The 15,988-nt window shown below is 42.3% G+C and overlaps 1 protein-coding gene across 2 annotated transcripts in view; it reads left to right on the top strand.

Annotated features, from left to right (window-relative positions):
- The window catches only part of PCNT (pericentrin), a 276,563-nt gene that overhangs the window by 247,829 nt on the left and 12,746 nt on the right, over window positions 1-15,988 (top strand). For both annotated transcript variants that reach the window (XM_030581110.1, XM_030581111.1), the window contains 5 exons: window positions 729-1,445; window positions 3,697-3,974; window positions 4,383-4,485; window positions 10,456-10,626; window positions 11,780-11,944. In XM_030581110.1, the coding sequence (XP_030436970.1) occupies window positions 729-1,445; window positions 3,697-3,974; window positions 4,383-4,485; window positions 10,456-10,626; window positions 11,780-11,944 (1,434 nt within the window). The remainder of the gene's footprint in view (window positions 1-728; window positions 1,446-3,696; window positions 3,975-4,382; window positions 4,486-10,455; window positions 10,627-11,779; window positions 11,945-15,988) is intronic.

Below are 15,988 nucleotides of genomic sequence, written 5' to 3'. Positions count from 1 at the left end.
TTCTGCCATAGGGATAGATGTGGGGTTGTCATCCGAAAGCCTCCAGAAGGAGCTTACAAAAAATGTATTGAAGCAGGGAAGAGAACAGGCCACATTGGCAAAGACAAAAGAAGACCAAAAGTACCCTGACCTTAACTTCCTCACTCTTCTGCAGGAAGGGCTATGAGAGATTGACTTAGACTAAGAGGTTGACTTACAAGAAAGGATTCAAATATATTTACTGTTTTCAGAGTACTAGCTTTCTTAACAACCAGAAGCTGTAAAGTCCAAGGACTCGCCTCCCCTAGTAGCAGAACCTCATGTGAGGTGGTTTGTTTGTTTGTTTTTTTGTATCTTCCACAATGAAGATGAACCTAGCCTATTTCTACTGTAGATGTCATTTAGGCAATCTGATTGGCTAATGTAGAAATTGTCACCCATTAAAATATTTTTAATTGTCTATGCTTTCATTTTATAACTGTTTAGTATGAAGAGGAAAAAGTGTGTTTCTGGAATTAATCACCAGGTGTGATGCTCCTCAATCTCGCCTGAATTCCTAGCACATCATTAAGCATTGAAAAATGTCCTTTGTCTAGATTTTGTTTAATAGTAAATTATTCTAATTGCTTCTTAATTTGTTTTAAATGCAATAAATAAGTGCAATGTAGAAATATTACATTAGAGAGTCTGCATGGCCTGCAAATAAACATTTGTGTTATAATGTTAATGTGTGTCCCTCTCTTTAATAGGAATTGCAGGCTGCTTTGGAATTGCAGTGTATTCAGAATAATCAAATGTCAGTGGCCTTAGAGCATGAAAAATCAGCAAATGATAATCTCCGTAAGGAACTTCAGATTGAACACTCTCGATGTGAGGCGTTACTGTCCCAAGAACGAAACAAACTGACAGAGCTACAGAGCAATTTGGAGGTTGAGAAGAATCACTCCTTAGAGCTTTTGAATGCCTTGAACCATGAACGTGTTTTGACAGAACAACTGAGTATGAGAGGAAATGAAGATTCTTCTTGTCAGCATAAAGAATCATTGGTGGAACAAACCTTTGTGCAAGAACTGCAGGCTCAGCTGGATGCAGAGAGATCCCGTGCTATGGAGCTAGCTGCTATAATTGAGAAGACACACCAGCAAGCCATTCAATCTAAGAGGCAGCTAGAAGCTGAGGTACAAATGTGTTGTGAAGAAACACAAAAGGAAAGAGAAATCAGTACCAAGTTACGAGCTACATTGGAGTCTCTGCAGAGTCAAAAACAGGAGGTAATCCGCTCCTTGGAGATACAGAGGGAAAGAGAGGCAAAACTGAAAGTTGATTGGGAGCAATTGCAGACACTTTTCAGGACAATGAAAGAACAGGAGAAAAGCAAGAAAGAAGAAAGGGAAAAAGAGAGACGAGAAGAGCAAAGGGCAGAATTTGAGAAATGGACGGAATGGCAGAAAGACAAAGAGAGAGTGGTGAGATTTTCAACTTCAAATCTGCCATTATATTGAAACAGCCAGATAATTTTGCTATACTGTATGGTAGATCACAATATGTAGAATATATTCTTTCTTAGCGCTTGTGTCAAGTATTTCATTTGTGGAACTGGTCAGAAAACCTTTGAGGAAGCCATTTTCTGTAGAAAATGCAGTTCTGTTGAAATCAAAATGCTTTGTGAAATCGTGTTAAAGTTCACCAATAGTTTGTTTCACAGAGAGGAGAAAAGTTCTGACAGTATCCCATTCTGACTGTTGAACATTTCATTTTGATTTTTCCTTTTTAAGTGAATTTGTTTTGAATTTTTATTTTGTATATTAATATATACTATAGTATAAAATAAAAGTTGAAATCAAAATGAAATGTTTTGATTTTGTTGAAATGAAACATTTTGATCTGAAATGAATTTCTAGGACAAATTTTCTTCTGTGAAAAATATTGAAATGTTTGAGTTTTGTTCCAAACCAGAGTGAAAACAAGTTTCAGAACCTCAGAATTCCCAATGAAATGGAATTGCCATTTTACACAAAGCCCTGTGTGTTTCACTTCAATGGTACATAGCAGTCTTTTACTTTGGAAGTCACTTAAAAGCCCACATTAGGGACAGTTCCCCATTTCTCAAGATGTCTTTGGGCAACCTATGCTGTTTGTGAATTGCCTTGGGTTTGGGTAGTATGTTGTCCATGTGACCACAGGGTTCCTTGATGATGTTGAGCAAATCTGGGCACATATGGGGGCGTGGGAGTGGGATCTTCATCCTGGGAGTGGAAAAGGCATCTAGTGTTGACCACATTTCTCCTCTGATTATCAATACAGAGTCTTGGAGACTGTTAATTTAAAAAGTAGAATTCTCTGTGCTGAAAGGGCAAGAGTGACTTGCTCAGGTTCCTCATTGTCCCTCCATCCTCAGAGTATTCTCCTTCTTCAGATGGACATTTCTCTCCTTGGTTTCCAGACTGTGATTGCTGTCTTCAGCAGGACTAGGAAAACAAAGGAGTGTGTGTGTGTGTGTGTATTGTTTTTTTGTTGGGTGGGTTGTGGGTTTTTTTTTGGGTGGCTGGGGAGTTCCTCTGTTGGACTGAAGCACTGATGTGCGACTTGTCTTTGTGACCGTGCCTCCTTTTGGAAAATCTCTTAGGGGGAGGGGAGTGTAAGTGCAAGCTATGCCTGCTCTTAACAGGGCTGTTTTCAGGAGTATTTACCACAGTAAGATTTTTCTCCTTTGTCCTTGTCAGAGGAAGGAGGTGAAGGGATAGGGAGTGGCTATAAGGGGGTTATAGGAAAAATGACCCCTTGAGCAGGATCCCTGTGCAGCCAGCTGCTCCTGAGACTTTGTTTGCTATGATAGTGCACGGAGGGAGCGTACCTGAATGTAGCACAGTGCACTGGTTCTCATAATAAGTCAATGGTCCCCAACCCTTTCGTCTAGTGGGCACCAGATGAAGGACCATGGCGGCGGTCGAGCATCCGCCGAAATGCTGCCGAATTTCGGTGGCATTTCGGCGGCGACGCTTCTCGATGACGTAGCTTGTCAGTGGCAAGTGGCGTCATCGAGAGGTGTCGCTGCCGAAATGCTGCTGAATTTTGGCGGCGACGCCTCTCGATGATGGATGCTCGACCGCTGGCCAGGACCCCTGTAGTGCATTGCCTGGAATGCAGCTGCAATGAACAAGCCTGATCTTGCTCCTGCACAGTTTTTGAATGGGAGAGGGCTCTGAGGTTCAACCCTAGTATATGGAGAAATGAGCCTGGGTCAGGAGAGGCAAAATATCCCAGCTTCTGCCTGAGAAAGCCCTGCTGCACATTCTTATGTACAACCTCCCTGTCCTTGGGAAGGACTGCAGCAACCATCAGAGAGCAGAAAATGGAAGGTTCACAGGTAGAAGAGCAGGAGCTTTGAGGGCCAGGCTGTGTTGAGGGAGTGGTTCTGATGCCAGCATTGTCTTTGGAAGAGTCTCCCTCTCTCCTGTCTGTGGCAGAAGAGTAATTCTATGTGCAGGAAACTGAAGCAGAAATTAATATTTTAATTTTAACTTTTTTTAAGTGAAATAAATTAGACAGGTACCCTCCTCCTTGCAGTATTCTCTGGCTATCTGGTCTCAAAGGCTTGGTCTACATAGTTCTATCAGCAAGGGTGCATGTCTTAGAGCTGTGGTTGTTACTTAGTAATATCTGTAGTGTGGTGTTTACTGACAGTCTGTACATGACTTCTTATTCTTATTCCAATAGCATGAATTGGAGTTGCAACACCAGAGGGATGAACACAGAATCAAGGAGCTCCAGCAGACACTGGCAGAATTAGAGAAACAAGAAAGAAATCTTGCCTCTCAGAAAAGTCAGCGAGAGCTTTCTTCATGTCCCATAAAAAATGATTATAATGCCAACTTGTCCTTAACAACTGAGACTGAAGCATTGCACCTGCAGCAGCAGCAACTTGAGAAGATAAGGCAACAGTTGCTTTTTGCTGCTGTCCACCTAAATGAGTTCATATATAAAACTGTAGACAAGTGAGTAGTAAGAATATTTAAATCATTTTAAGCTATTGTTCTTTGAAATAGCTTGCACTGGCCACTGTTGGAGACAGGCTGCTGTACTAGCTGCATCACTGGTCTGATCCAGTATGGCACTTCTGTTTCTTAATAGGATTTCTCACTTCTCTGAGTTTGCACAATAAAGGCTCGAGTTTCAAAATTTAGGCCTCTGCGCTAAAACCATATCCGGCACTATTTTGAATTTCCTACCCTAGGAGTTAAGAAACATTGCTACTCTCAGCCCACCACAATTAAATTACGCCTCTAAAGTTCCAGAAGTAAAAAGCTCACTCTAGTAAAAAGTTATAATTAATGTTGTTGTGTTATCTAAAATAACAGCAAACAAAGCCACTTACTGAAAACCTGATAATTTGTATTTAACAGAACAGTTAATGATTGGTCTGCATCAAATGATGAAGCTATAGCATCTTTACTGCATACTTTAAAGGAGCTGAAATCGGAGTTATTGACCTCTTCTACACCTCTGGTAAGGGAGACATATATATGTTTTATTTCAATCTGCTTCTATTTCTGCTTTTGGTTGCAATTTTACATGTAAACTGCAACTTTGCACAACTCCCAAAGGAACTAACTCCTCCCTTCCCTTGGGGATTGGGGGAAGGCGGAACAGTTTCGTACTTATTATCTTACTTCTGTTGAGTTGATGTGTGTTCATCTTATGGTATGTCTATACTACCTGCCAGATTGGCGGGCAGCAATCAGTCCAGCAGGGATCTTTTTATCATGTCTAGTCTAGACATGATAAATTGACCCCCGGGCGCTCTCCCGTTGACTCCTGTACTCCAGCTCAGCGAGAGGCACAAGCAGAGTTGATGAGGGTGCGGCAGCAGTCGTTATTCACGTAGCTGAAGTTGCGTATCTTAGATTGATTTTTCCCTCCCCCCAACCCCCACCCCAGTGTAGACCAGGCCTTAGACTCTTACTGGCATTGCTATTGCAAAGGCTGCTTCTCAAGTCAGACAGTTTTTTTCCCCCATGGCACATGTTGCTTCCTGTTTTATAGGCATCCAGAGACAGATTTACCTTTTAGCAAATTTTTCAGTAGTTTTCCAAAAGCACAGTTGTGGCTTGAAGTCACAGGACGAAGGATTTAATTGAAGCATCCATAGTATTTTGGATATTGTATTCAGTCTAGGAATAGTCCAAGACCCAAGTTACCTAGTGCGGAAGAATTTACTGGGTACAAAAATATGTCTCGAACTAAATATAGCTTTAAAATCTTCCAAAAACATTGCCCTGTCATTCAGGTCCTTTCCGTAAGTCATATTTCAATCCAGTTCCGTGTAAATGGAGAAGGAGATCCCCTAAACCCAATCTGTCCAGCCTTTCTTAAGTGCTTTGAACAAAAAAGCCTAATCTTGACTTTGTGGCTATAGCCTGCCTTTACCACTCTTTCAGTAACATGCTCCTAGAAAAACCTTGTGAGAAATATTTGAAGATGACTTTTGAGAACCTATCCCTCTGACTCAAAATCTCTGGGTGTGTTTTTTATAATTAGACCAGTGCTACAGAGCACAGTCTGAGAAGAAAACTTGCTGTTTCTCCATGAAGAGCTGGTCACCTACTGCCAATTCTCATTGTTTCCAACTATTTAATCACATTAAAAGAAACAAAAACCCCACAGTACTTTCGTTTTATTACTTTTCAAGTAAGTAATTGCTGTAGTTGTCAAAGGGATGTTGCTGATCATAATGGGAAGGTAGGTGGAATGTGTGATTGCGGATGGAAGGAGAGTAGTCCATGAGACAGTCATAGAATCATAGAAATGGAGCAGCGGAAGGGACCTCTAGAGGCCAGCTGGTCAAGCCCCTTGCATTGTGGCAGAACCAAGTGTGCCTCAGCCATCCCTGACAGATTTAGGTCCAACCGCTTCTTGAAAATCTCCAGTGATGGGGATTCCACAACCTTCTTTTCTAATACTTAAATCTTCCTAACTATAAGGATAGTTTCCTTTTATCATTTAATCTCCTTGCTGGAGATTAAGCACATTACTACTTGTCCTTTCTTCAGTGGACATGAAGAACAATTGATCACCATTCTCTTTATAAAAACCCACAACACATTTGAAGACTATCATCAGGTCTCCCGTCATTGTTCTTTTCTCAAGACTAAATATGTCCATGTTCTTTAACTATTCCTCATAGGTCTGTGGTGTCCTGCATCTGAGGCCTGGAGCCCCAACACCCACTTTGGGGCTCACAGCAGCCGGGAGCTGCAAGGATGCAACTCTGAGTCCTGTACGAAATCCCTGAGCCCTGGTCCTGCCACAGGGCTGAAGCCTCAAGCCCTGGTGCTGTGGGAGGGGGGGCAGCCGGGAGCCATGGGCTGAAGTCTTGAGCCTCGGTGCTGTGGCGGGCTGAAGCTGGGAGCTATGGCTGAAACCCAGAGCCTACCTGCTTCCACAGGGCTAAAGCTCGGAGCCAGGGCTGAATCTGAGACCCAGTGACCATGCTGAAGCTAGCCAGGGGCTGCAGCCTTGTGCCCTGCAGGGAAAGCCCTGCCCCCAGTAGGCTGAAGCTCAAGCCCCAGCTTCCTGCGGGGAAGGTCAGGGCTCAGACTTCCGAGTCAGCCCCTGGGGTAGGGGTGACCCAGCCTACCAGGTGAGCCTTGAGGCCTTCTGGGTCTGCGCCCAGAGACTTTGCATGCGAGGTTTCTGCCCTTGGCCCAGTGAGTTTGTCACTAGCCTTGCAAGTTAGCTAGCTCCCTTTACTGGTTGTAAAGGAGCTCATTCAACAGGAGCAGAACAAGTTCCACGGCACAGGAAAAACAATTGTAAGTGTAAATAATAAATACCAGACGCGGATACATTTTTAATTCAACCGTCAGCTTCAAAACAACAAAATCCACAGGGCAATGATGCCGAACTTCCTTCAACAAGTTCAACCACCATAATGCCTGAAGAACATCAAGGAAGTGATGTGAGTAAGAAACATAAAGCTGCTATTAGCCTCACAAAATTTAGGAAATATGAAGACAGGTATTAGAATTTCAGTTTTATTTGTTCTGGAAGTGGAGGTACACCTCAACCGCAGTGTGTAATTTGTGCACAGGTATTGTCCAATGCATGTTTGAAACCTTTCAAATTAAAGGCATTTAATTACAACAGATGACATCTATAAGGATAAGTGCCATTCATTTTTTGAACGAAAGGCCAAGGACCTGCGTGATACTAAAGCAGTAATGAAATCCACAACTAATGCAGATAAAAAGCTTTTAAGGTCATCCTACAGAGTGTCACAGAAAATTGCAAAAACAAAAAAATCACATATGCTTGCTGAGATTTTGATAATGCCATGTGTTATGGAAATAACAAGGGAAGTGTTTGGAGAGAAGGTGGCCAAGGTACTGACTAAAATACCGATGTCAAATCACACTGTCAGATGACAGATTGTTTCTATGACAAAAGACACAGTTTCTGAGGGTATTGATTGGCTGCGTGACAATGATTTTGCTATACAACTAGATGAATCCACAGACTTTTCAAAAATGTTCCATTTACATGTCTGTGTTTGGTATGTGTGGAATAAGGAAATAAAGGAAGACTCTTGGTTCCTCAAAGAGCTCAAGACGACAAAGTCAGACGACATTTTCAAACTGTTAGATGATTTTATGATTTCAGCAGAAATCAGCTGGATTAATTGCATTGGGGTCTGCAGTGAATGAGCCGCAGCAATGACTGGAAAGCATTCTGGTGTTCTGCAAAATAAAAGTCGGTGTACCTTGCGCTGTTTGGACATACAGCTTTTTACACCGAGAAGTGCTTGCTGCAAAAGATACTGAACGAACCAGGTCTTCACAGTGTTCTGAATACCGCGGTAACACTAGTTAATTTTATTAAATCCAGAGCAACAAACTCCAGGTATGTTGCTGCCCTTTGTGAGGAAGTGGATGCAGAGCACCATTCCTTGCTCATGCATACAGAGGTGAGGTGGCTATCTTGAGGCAGAATGCTTTCCCATATATTTAATCTCAAGGAAGAGTTATGTACTTTCTTAGTTGATAAGAGAACCGAATTTGCCAAAGTGCTGAAAGATGCTGTGTGGCTGCCAAAACTGGGTTATCTGGCAGACATATTCAGTGAAATGAATAAACTGAATAAAGCGATGCAATATGGGAATACTAATTTTATTGCCCAGCATGAAAGAATCAAGGCATTCTGAAGAACACTACAATTCTGGAAAGTTCGTGGCTGTGGGGCACTACTGATATGTTTGAGCTCTTACATTCTTTCATTCAGGAACAAAACATTGACTTTGACGTAATTAAACCTCAGCTAACAGCGCATCTGTCTGGTCTGCTTAACAAATGTAATGCTTATTTTCCTGCACTCACAACAGAATAAGCTGCTACACTCGTGGACTACAAACCCTTTCAGTGAGAACATTGAAGCTAAGCTTCCATCCGATGTTCCATCAGAATTGTTAGAAGAGCTCATTGACATTTCATCAGTCAGCTCCCTCAGAACCAAATTCAAAGAAATGCCACTGGAGACATTTTGGTATGAGTGTTACGATGAATAAATCACTGCCTCTTCTGCGCGCTGAAAGTTTTGACCCCCTTTAGTGCCACTTACACATGCAAAGTTGGATTTTCAGCCATGACATCAATGAAAACAAAGTACTGAACCAAGATAACTATGCACATGTGCTTGTCAAAGACACCCTCACGTCTTGACAGAATTGTTGTTCAGCACCAACAGGAAGTTTCACACTGAGTAAATAAAATAAATATTATTAAATATAAATAAAAATATTATTTATTTTTGTGCCTATATTGTCCTGCTTTGTATATGTTTTATGTGTGTGCGTTTAACTGTATAACAATCCATTTAATACAGCTTTTAATCTCTGGGATGTGCAGGAAAAACATTGTTGTGGCACATTTGGGCCTTGGAGTTTTTGTAGCATTGTCAGGGGGGCCTCAAAAAGAAAAAGGGTTGAGAACCCCTGTCATAGGTCATGTTTTCTAAACCTTTTATCATTCATGTTGCTCTTCTATCCACATCTTTCTTAATGTGGTGCTCAAAACTGTACACACTGCTCAAGGTGAGACCTAAGCAGCGTGGAGTCAAGCCCAACAGTTACCTCCTGTGCCTTCTATACCACAATCCTGTTAATACACCTCATAATGCCATAGCTATGCCAATATAGCTTTGTGTAGTGTAAACCAAGCCTGAATAATGTGCCATATCTTCAGCTGCTGCATATCAGAAAAACTCCATTGAAGTCCGTAGTCCTGATTCTCATTTCTATGAAGACTTCTTTATGCCTTTTTCTGTGTAAAGCAGCCTTACAGTAGGTACAAATATAATTTATTCCTGTTTTAAGGCTCCTTTATGCTGCCGGGATAGTATAAAGTGACCTTAGAATAAATAATAACTGGCTCCAAAATTATCTACAATGACTTGCACCAGCTTATGATCTGGCCCAAAGAGTCTAGTTTTTGTTTTGTGGCACAATTCCTCCTTAGAGATCCATGTTAAATTGATGCATCTGGGATGGCAATGGCTGGCCTCGCTCCTCACTGCACCCCTCAAAAAAAGATTTCTTGTGTGCCTTATGTACACGTACGACCATAGTGGTGGTGTAATGAAGTTCTTCGCCTCTAATTTTCTTGTGGTTTGTTTTTCAACAGACGTTGCAATAGTGTACATTTTAAATAAATGGATCCGCATAAAGTTATTTGAATATGCAAAATTCCAGGTACACTACAATGCAGTATATAATTTAAAAAGTCAGTAGAAAATTGTTTACTGTGCATATAGCAGGTTTGGTCTCGTTTTGATTGTTGGGAATAGTGTGCAGATGCTGGCTGGTGGTGATGGTCTATGCTATTCAAGAGATAAGACTAGATCTGATGGGCCCTTCTGGCCTGAAATTCTGACTCAATGATTGTTAGGCAACAATGTAATACTGTTTTAAAAAAAAAAAAAAATTGTAAGAGACCAAAGGTATCGTTTATAAGCTCTTTCTAATTAATTTCAAGACCTTAGTTTTGCTGTATTTTGTTTTATAGTCATATTTTTATTTTAAGTGCTTGAATAGTAGAGGTAGTGGAAAAATGTGAATGTTTTTAAAAAAAAATTTACTATTTTTTTGAAATTTCATTGAAATTTTTCACAATAAAAACATCTGACAAACTATAACTGGTTGAAACCTTTCAAAAATTCTCACACATTTTGTTTATCTTTTTTCCAATTTTCTCCTTTCAAATTGTCAAAAAGTTGATAGTTGGAAGATTTCTGCTAGCCCTATAAAATGGTTGATTTAACCTGTTTCTCAACTGTGTTTTTTTTATAGAGGAGAGGAGCTCTTCATGCTTTGCCTCCTTCTACTGTAAAGTTTAAAAATGAAAATTACTGGAGTCTGGTTTATTGCTTGGGAAGCTATAAATGTTAGTAGAACTCACATTTGTTTTTCCCCAATTCTTTAAAAAGAAACCACTGCAAGGTTCAGTTTCTCTGGTAGACTTGTTGTTGAAAGAAAATGGAGAACTTACAAAGTCTGTAACAACACTGACAGAGGAGAAATTAGAATTAAGAGCAGTGATTTCTCAACTTGAGAAGAATCTTCAGCAGCATCATCGTAGAGGAATTAGTAACAGACAGGTATATATTCATTTTAATTTGACTTACATTTTTCTCTTTGCTGTCACACAGCTGTATACATGGCAGGAGACTGAAAGCAACTACCTGCTGGCCTGACACTAATAAAATACCAATATACTAGACCTACATAGTCTAGTACATATTGGGGTTTGCTGTTCACCAGATATGCTGTGCCCTTCGTTGTTCGAAGTGTGATGGTATATACTGATATATTGATTATTGAGAAATAATGCCATGCACACTGATAAAGCTCAAGTCTCCACAACAGCAGCTCTTCCGCCAAGTAACATAGGTCACTGACAGCATGTCACCATGGTGCACTATTCTATGCCCTGCTTTCTTGAGCAACATAGACTCCAGTTCAAAGCATTTGACCTAGCTCCTGAGAGATTTCCCCATCCTTTGTTGCCATGTCCTATTGTGATAGTATCAGAGGGGTATCCATGTTAGTCTGGCTCTGTAAAAAGCTACAATGAGTCCTGTGGCACCTTATAGACTGAGACGTATTGGAGCATAAGCTTTCATGGGTGAATACCCACTTCGTCAGATGCAACTATTGTGATAGTTACACTTTCATTCCAACCCTGGAAGTGTTAACCAGTAGAGGGATGCTTGTGAGCACAAGAGACTGATCTTTCACTGGAACTGGACCTGGAGCAGGGAACTCATCCCACAAGAGATGAGAGCGACCATATTAGATGAGAATAACTGCTCTCAGAATTAAGTGCAAAACCCACTTTTTCAAATTCATGTGTAAACTATGAGCAAAAACTATAAGCAAATCAATCTATTTCTGCTACAGGCTGGGAAGGAAGACTGAGAGATCAGTATGTCTATTTTTAAATATTTTGGAGTCTCTCTGGTATTAAGGTGAATGGAAGCCATATAAGCTAATAAGACTAAGATTTTTAGGCAAGGACTGTCTAATTTTCTTTACTTGTTAACATGGACTGAAGTTCTACTTGAAATTCCCATCCTGTCTGGATAACATCTCGTTACTGCTGGAAATTTCCAGTATAGTTATTCTGGCATTTTAGTTTTTCCATAAAGTCAATTTACTGTTGAATTTGACTTAAAACAACTTTTATATTCCTTTGGAAGTAGTGAACCTTGATTCTTATTTTATATTCTTTCTTTGAATTTAATTTTTTAGATCCGCTCTACAGATGATGCTCACTCAGTCCAGGAATCAGAAAGGGCTTCCTGGCAGCGAGAAAAAACTTTTTTGCAGAATGCTTTGAAACAGGCAGAATCTGAGCTGGCTAAAGCTACTGTTGAAATAGAAAACAAGCCAGTTATGGAAACTTCCAACCCAAAGGTAAAATGGATGATGCAAAATATGGCCCTCCCACTCCATCTGTATCAGCTCAGGATACTTTGGAAGTCAACCCCTAAGTAAGGGACCTACCAGTGGGAGTCTACATCCACTGTCCTGGGCTATTTCCTACCATTGTTCCTTCAATTTGGGGCATAGCCCTATAATCCAAGTTGCAGTGGTGGTTTGTCTCTAGTAGTGCCCCTCAGACTCTGGGTGGTGTCCTGTTGCGGTCCCGGGGCAGCTGTAAGGTATGGCAGGGTCAGAACCTTCTTTTATCTGGGTCAGTCTTAAGCCAGCTCCTCCTATGCGTCTTCCTTAGTCTTCTCTGGCCAGGGAGATTGTACTTGTTCCCTGGTGACTGCCTTGGCTGGCAGGCTAGTGATCCTTCCCCTCAGATAGAGATGCAGCTAACGCCTCTTGAGATAGTCTCCTGTGCAAGGATGATCATTTTTGCAGGAGATTAATGTTGAATAAAATTGTTCAGTGAAAGACTGTGATACTTGGGCATCATTTTAGTACTTGATGTGAGGAACTGAGACTGATCTTGTCTGAGCCCTGTTCAAATGGCTAGTAACAAAGATTTAATTGAAGTATGTGTATAGTTTTAACTAGGGCTGTCAATCGTACTTAACTCACATGATTAATTCAAAAAATTAATCATGATTAATCACACTGTTAAACAATAGAATGTCAAGTGAAATGTATTAAATATTTTTGGATGATTTTCTACATTTTCAGATATATTGATTTCTATTACAATACAGGATACAAAGTGCAACAAAAGAAATAGTATTTTTCACCTGACCTCATACAAGTACTGTAGTGCAATCTCTTTATTGTGAAAGTGAAAGGTTTTTTGTTACATAACTACACTCAGAAACAAAACAGTGTAAAACTTCAGAGCCTACAAGTTCACTCAGTCCTACTTCTTGTTCAGCCAATTGCTAAGATAAACAAGTTTGTTTACACTGACGGGAGATACTGCTGCCTGCTTCTTATTTACAATATAACCTGAAAGTGAGAACAGGTGTTCACATGGCACTGTTGTAGCCGGTGTTGCAAGGTGTTGTGACAAAGTTCCTCCTCTACCTTGGTGGGTCCTGCGCTTATTGGCAGATTTGCTCACCTCAGTGATCTTCCCCACAGTCTGGATCACCTCCTCCTGTGTCTGATCAGGAGTTGGGAGGTTTGGAGGGAACCCGGGCCCGCCCTCTACTCCAGGTTCCAGCCCAGAGCCCTGTGGATTTCAGCTGTCTATAGTGCCTCCTGTAACAGCTGCATGACAGCTACAACTCCCTGGGCTAATTCCCCATGGCCTCCTCCAAACACCTTCTTTATCCTCACCACAAGGGCCTTCCTCTTGGTGTCTGATAACACTTGTACTCCTCAGTCCTCCAGCAGCACAGCCTCTCACTCTCAGCTCCTTGTGCCTCTCGCTCCCAACTCCTCACATGCACTTCCTCTCCTCTGGCTCCTCCTCGCCTGACTGGAGTGAGCTCCTTTTTAAACCCAGGTGCCCTGATTAGCCTGCCTTGATTGGCTGCAGGTGATCTAATCAGCCTGTCTGCCTTAATTGGTTCTAGCAGGTTCCTGATTACTCTAGTGCAGCCCCTGCTCTGGTCACTCAGGGAACAGAAAACTACTCCTCCAGTGACCAATATATTTGCCCTCTACCAGACTCCTGTATCCCACTGGTCTGGGTCTGTCACAGTATTTACGTGCCAGATATGCTAAACATTTGTATGCCCCTTCATGCTTCGGCCATCATTCCCGAGGACAAACTTTCAAGCTGATGATCCTCATTAAAAACAATAATGTGTTAATTAAATTTGTGACTGAACTCCTTGGGGGAGAATTGTATGTCTCCTGTTCTGATTTACCCGCGTTTTGCCATATATTTCATGTTACAGCAGTCTCAGATGATGACTCAGCTCATGTTCATTTTAAAAACACTTTCACAGCATATTTGACAAAACGCAAAGAAGATACCAATGTGCGATTTCTAAAAATAACGACAGCACTAGACCCAAGGTTTAGGAGTCTGAAATGCTGTCCAATATCTGAGGACGACAAGGTGTGGCGCATGCTTTCAGAAGTCTTAAAAGAGCAACACTCCGATGTGAAAACTACAAAACCTGAACCACCAGAAAAGAAAATCAACCTTCTGCTGGTGGCGTCTGACTCAGATTATGAAAATGAACATGTGTCGGTCCGCTCTGCTTTGGATGGTTATTGAACAGAACCCATTGTCAGCATGGACGCATGTCCTCTGGAATGGTGATTGAAGCATGAAGGGACATATGAATCTTTAGCGCATCTGGCACATAAATATCTTGCAACATTGACTACAACAGTGCTATGAAAATGCCTGTTCTCACTCTCAGGTGACATAAAAATTAAGCGGGAAGCATTATCTCCTGCAAGTGTAAACAAACTTGTTGGTCTGAGTGATTGGCTGAACAAGAAGTAAGACTGAGGGGACTTCTAGGCTTTAAAATTTTGGATTGTTTCATTATTGAATGCAAAAGCAGCAAAGAATCCTGTGGCATCTTATAGACTAACAGACGTTTCAGAGCATGAGCTTTCGTGGGTGAATACCCACTTGCTCTGATGCATGTAGTGGAAATTTCCAGGGGCAGGTATATATATGCTAACAAGCAAGCATATACCTGCCCCTGGAAATTTCACTACATGCATCTGAGGAAATGGGTATTCACCCACGAAAGCTCATGCTCCAAGACGTCTGTTAGTCTGTCAGGTGCCACAGAATTCTTTGCTGCTTTTACAGATCCAGACTAACACGGCTACCCCTCTGATTTTTGAATGCAGTTATTCTTTGTACATAATTCTATATTTGTAAGTTCTTCTTCAAGCATGTTCATGTCCATTCCAATAGATGTGTGTGCACACGCCATGTGCATGATTGTTGGCAGGTTTTTCCCCTAGCGGTACCTGTCGGGTCAGCTGTGGAGCCCCCTGGAGTGGCTCCCTTATGGTGGTGTATATAAGACACTGCTGAACTGCCACCTGCTTGGTTCCTTCTTACCACCAATGACGGTCGTTGGAGCTTCCTTCAGTGTCTTGCTTTGCAAGTGCCTACCTCGTGGTTACCTTCTAGTTAGTTGTAAATAGTTCTTAAAAGTTGTAGTTAGCCTCTTTTGGGGGGTTCTGCCCCCTTCCCTAGCTCCTCAAACCGGTGTATGCCTCAGTCTCAGGGGTTTAAATCCTGCGAACGCTGCAGGAAGCCTATGCCCAAGCGTGATCCACATGTGTTGTGCCTTAAGTGCCTGGGTGAGGGCCATAAAACAGATAACTGCTCCATTTGCAGGCTGTTTAGACCCAGGATGAAGAGGAACCAGGACTATCTCCTCAAGCTCCTTTTAATGGAGGCGGTTCTTCGCCCTCAGCTGGCACCGGAAGCGGCACCAGCGACATTGGTGCACAGCACATCAGCTTCGGAGCGGGATGCCTTGGCACCGAGAAAAGCAGGGTTTTGGAGCGGAGCCCGGAGCTGGAGTGTGGAGCAGCTCCGAAGCAGTGGAGCTGCAGATTTTTGCCTGGAGCTGGAGCAGAGCCGGAGCACAACTCCAAAGCCCAGGAAAAAAGACTCCTTCAGGGCTGCTGCTGCAAAGCGGGTTTGAGCATGTGGCACCACTCTCAATCCCTGGTGCTGCATAAGGAGAAGTTGTACAGGGATCAGTCCCCCGTCAGCAAACAGCATAGGGATCCTAGTGAGGGGCGTCCTATGTCAGGGCACCCACAGCCTGGCCCTCAAATCCTGGCACAGTCAACTCCAGCCCTGCCAGGGGCTCCATTGAGTCAGGTGCTTGTGAACTCCCTGACTTCGGAGGAGTTGGAGGATGAGACTGATCTACCCTCCACGCCGGACACCTTAGAGGCCGTGCAGGACCTTGTTGTCATGACGGCGCAGTCCCCGGCCCTGCAGGCACAACCACCAGCACCGGTCCAGGCAGCGGCAACTGCAAAGGCACTGGCAAAGTCTACGGCACATTTTGCGACACCAGTGGCGGCACCACTAACCAT

This window comes from Gopherus evgoodei, chromosome 11, assembly GCF_007399415.2.
Source record: "Gopherus evgoodei ecotype Sinaloan lineage chromosome 11, rGopEvg1_v1.p, whole genome shotgun sequence".
Taxonomy (NCBI): Eukaryota; Metazoa; Chordata; order Testudines; family Testudinidae; genus Gopherus; species Gopherus evgoodei.
The sequence above is the reverse complement of the archived record's forward strand: the minus strand, read 5'-3'. Positions and strand labels throughout refer to the sequence as shown.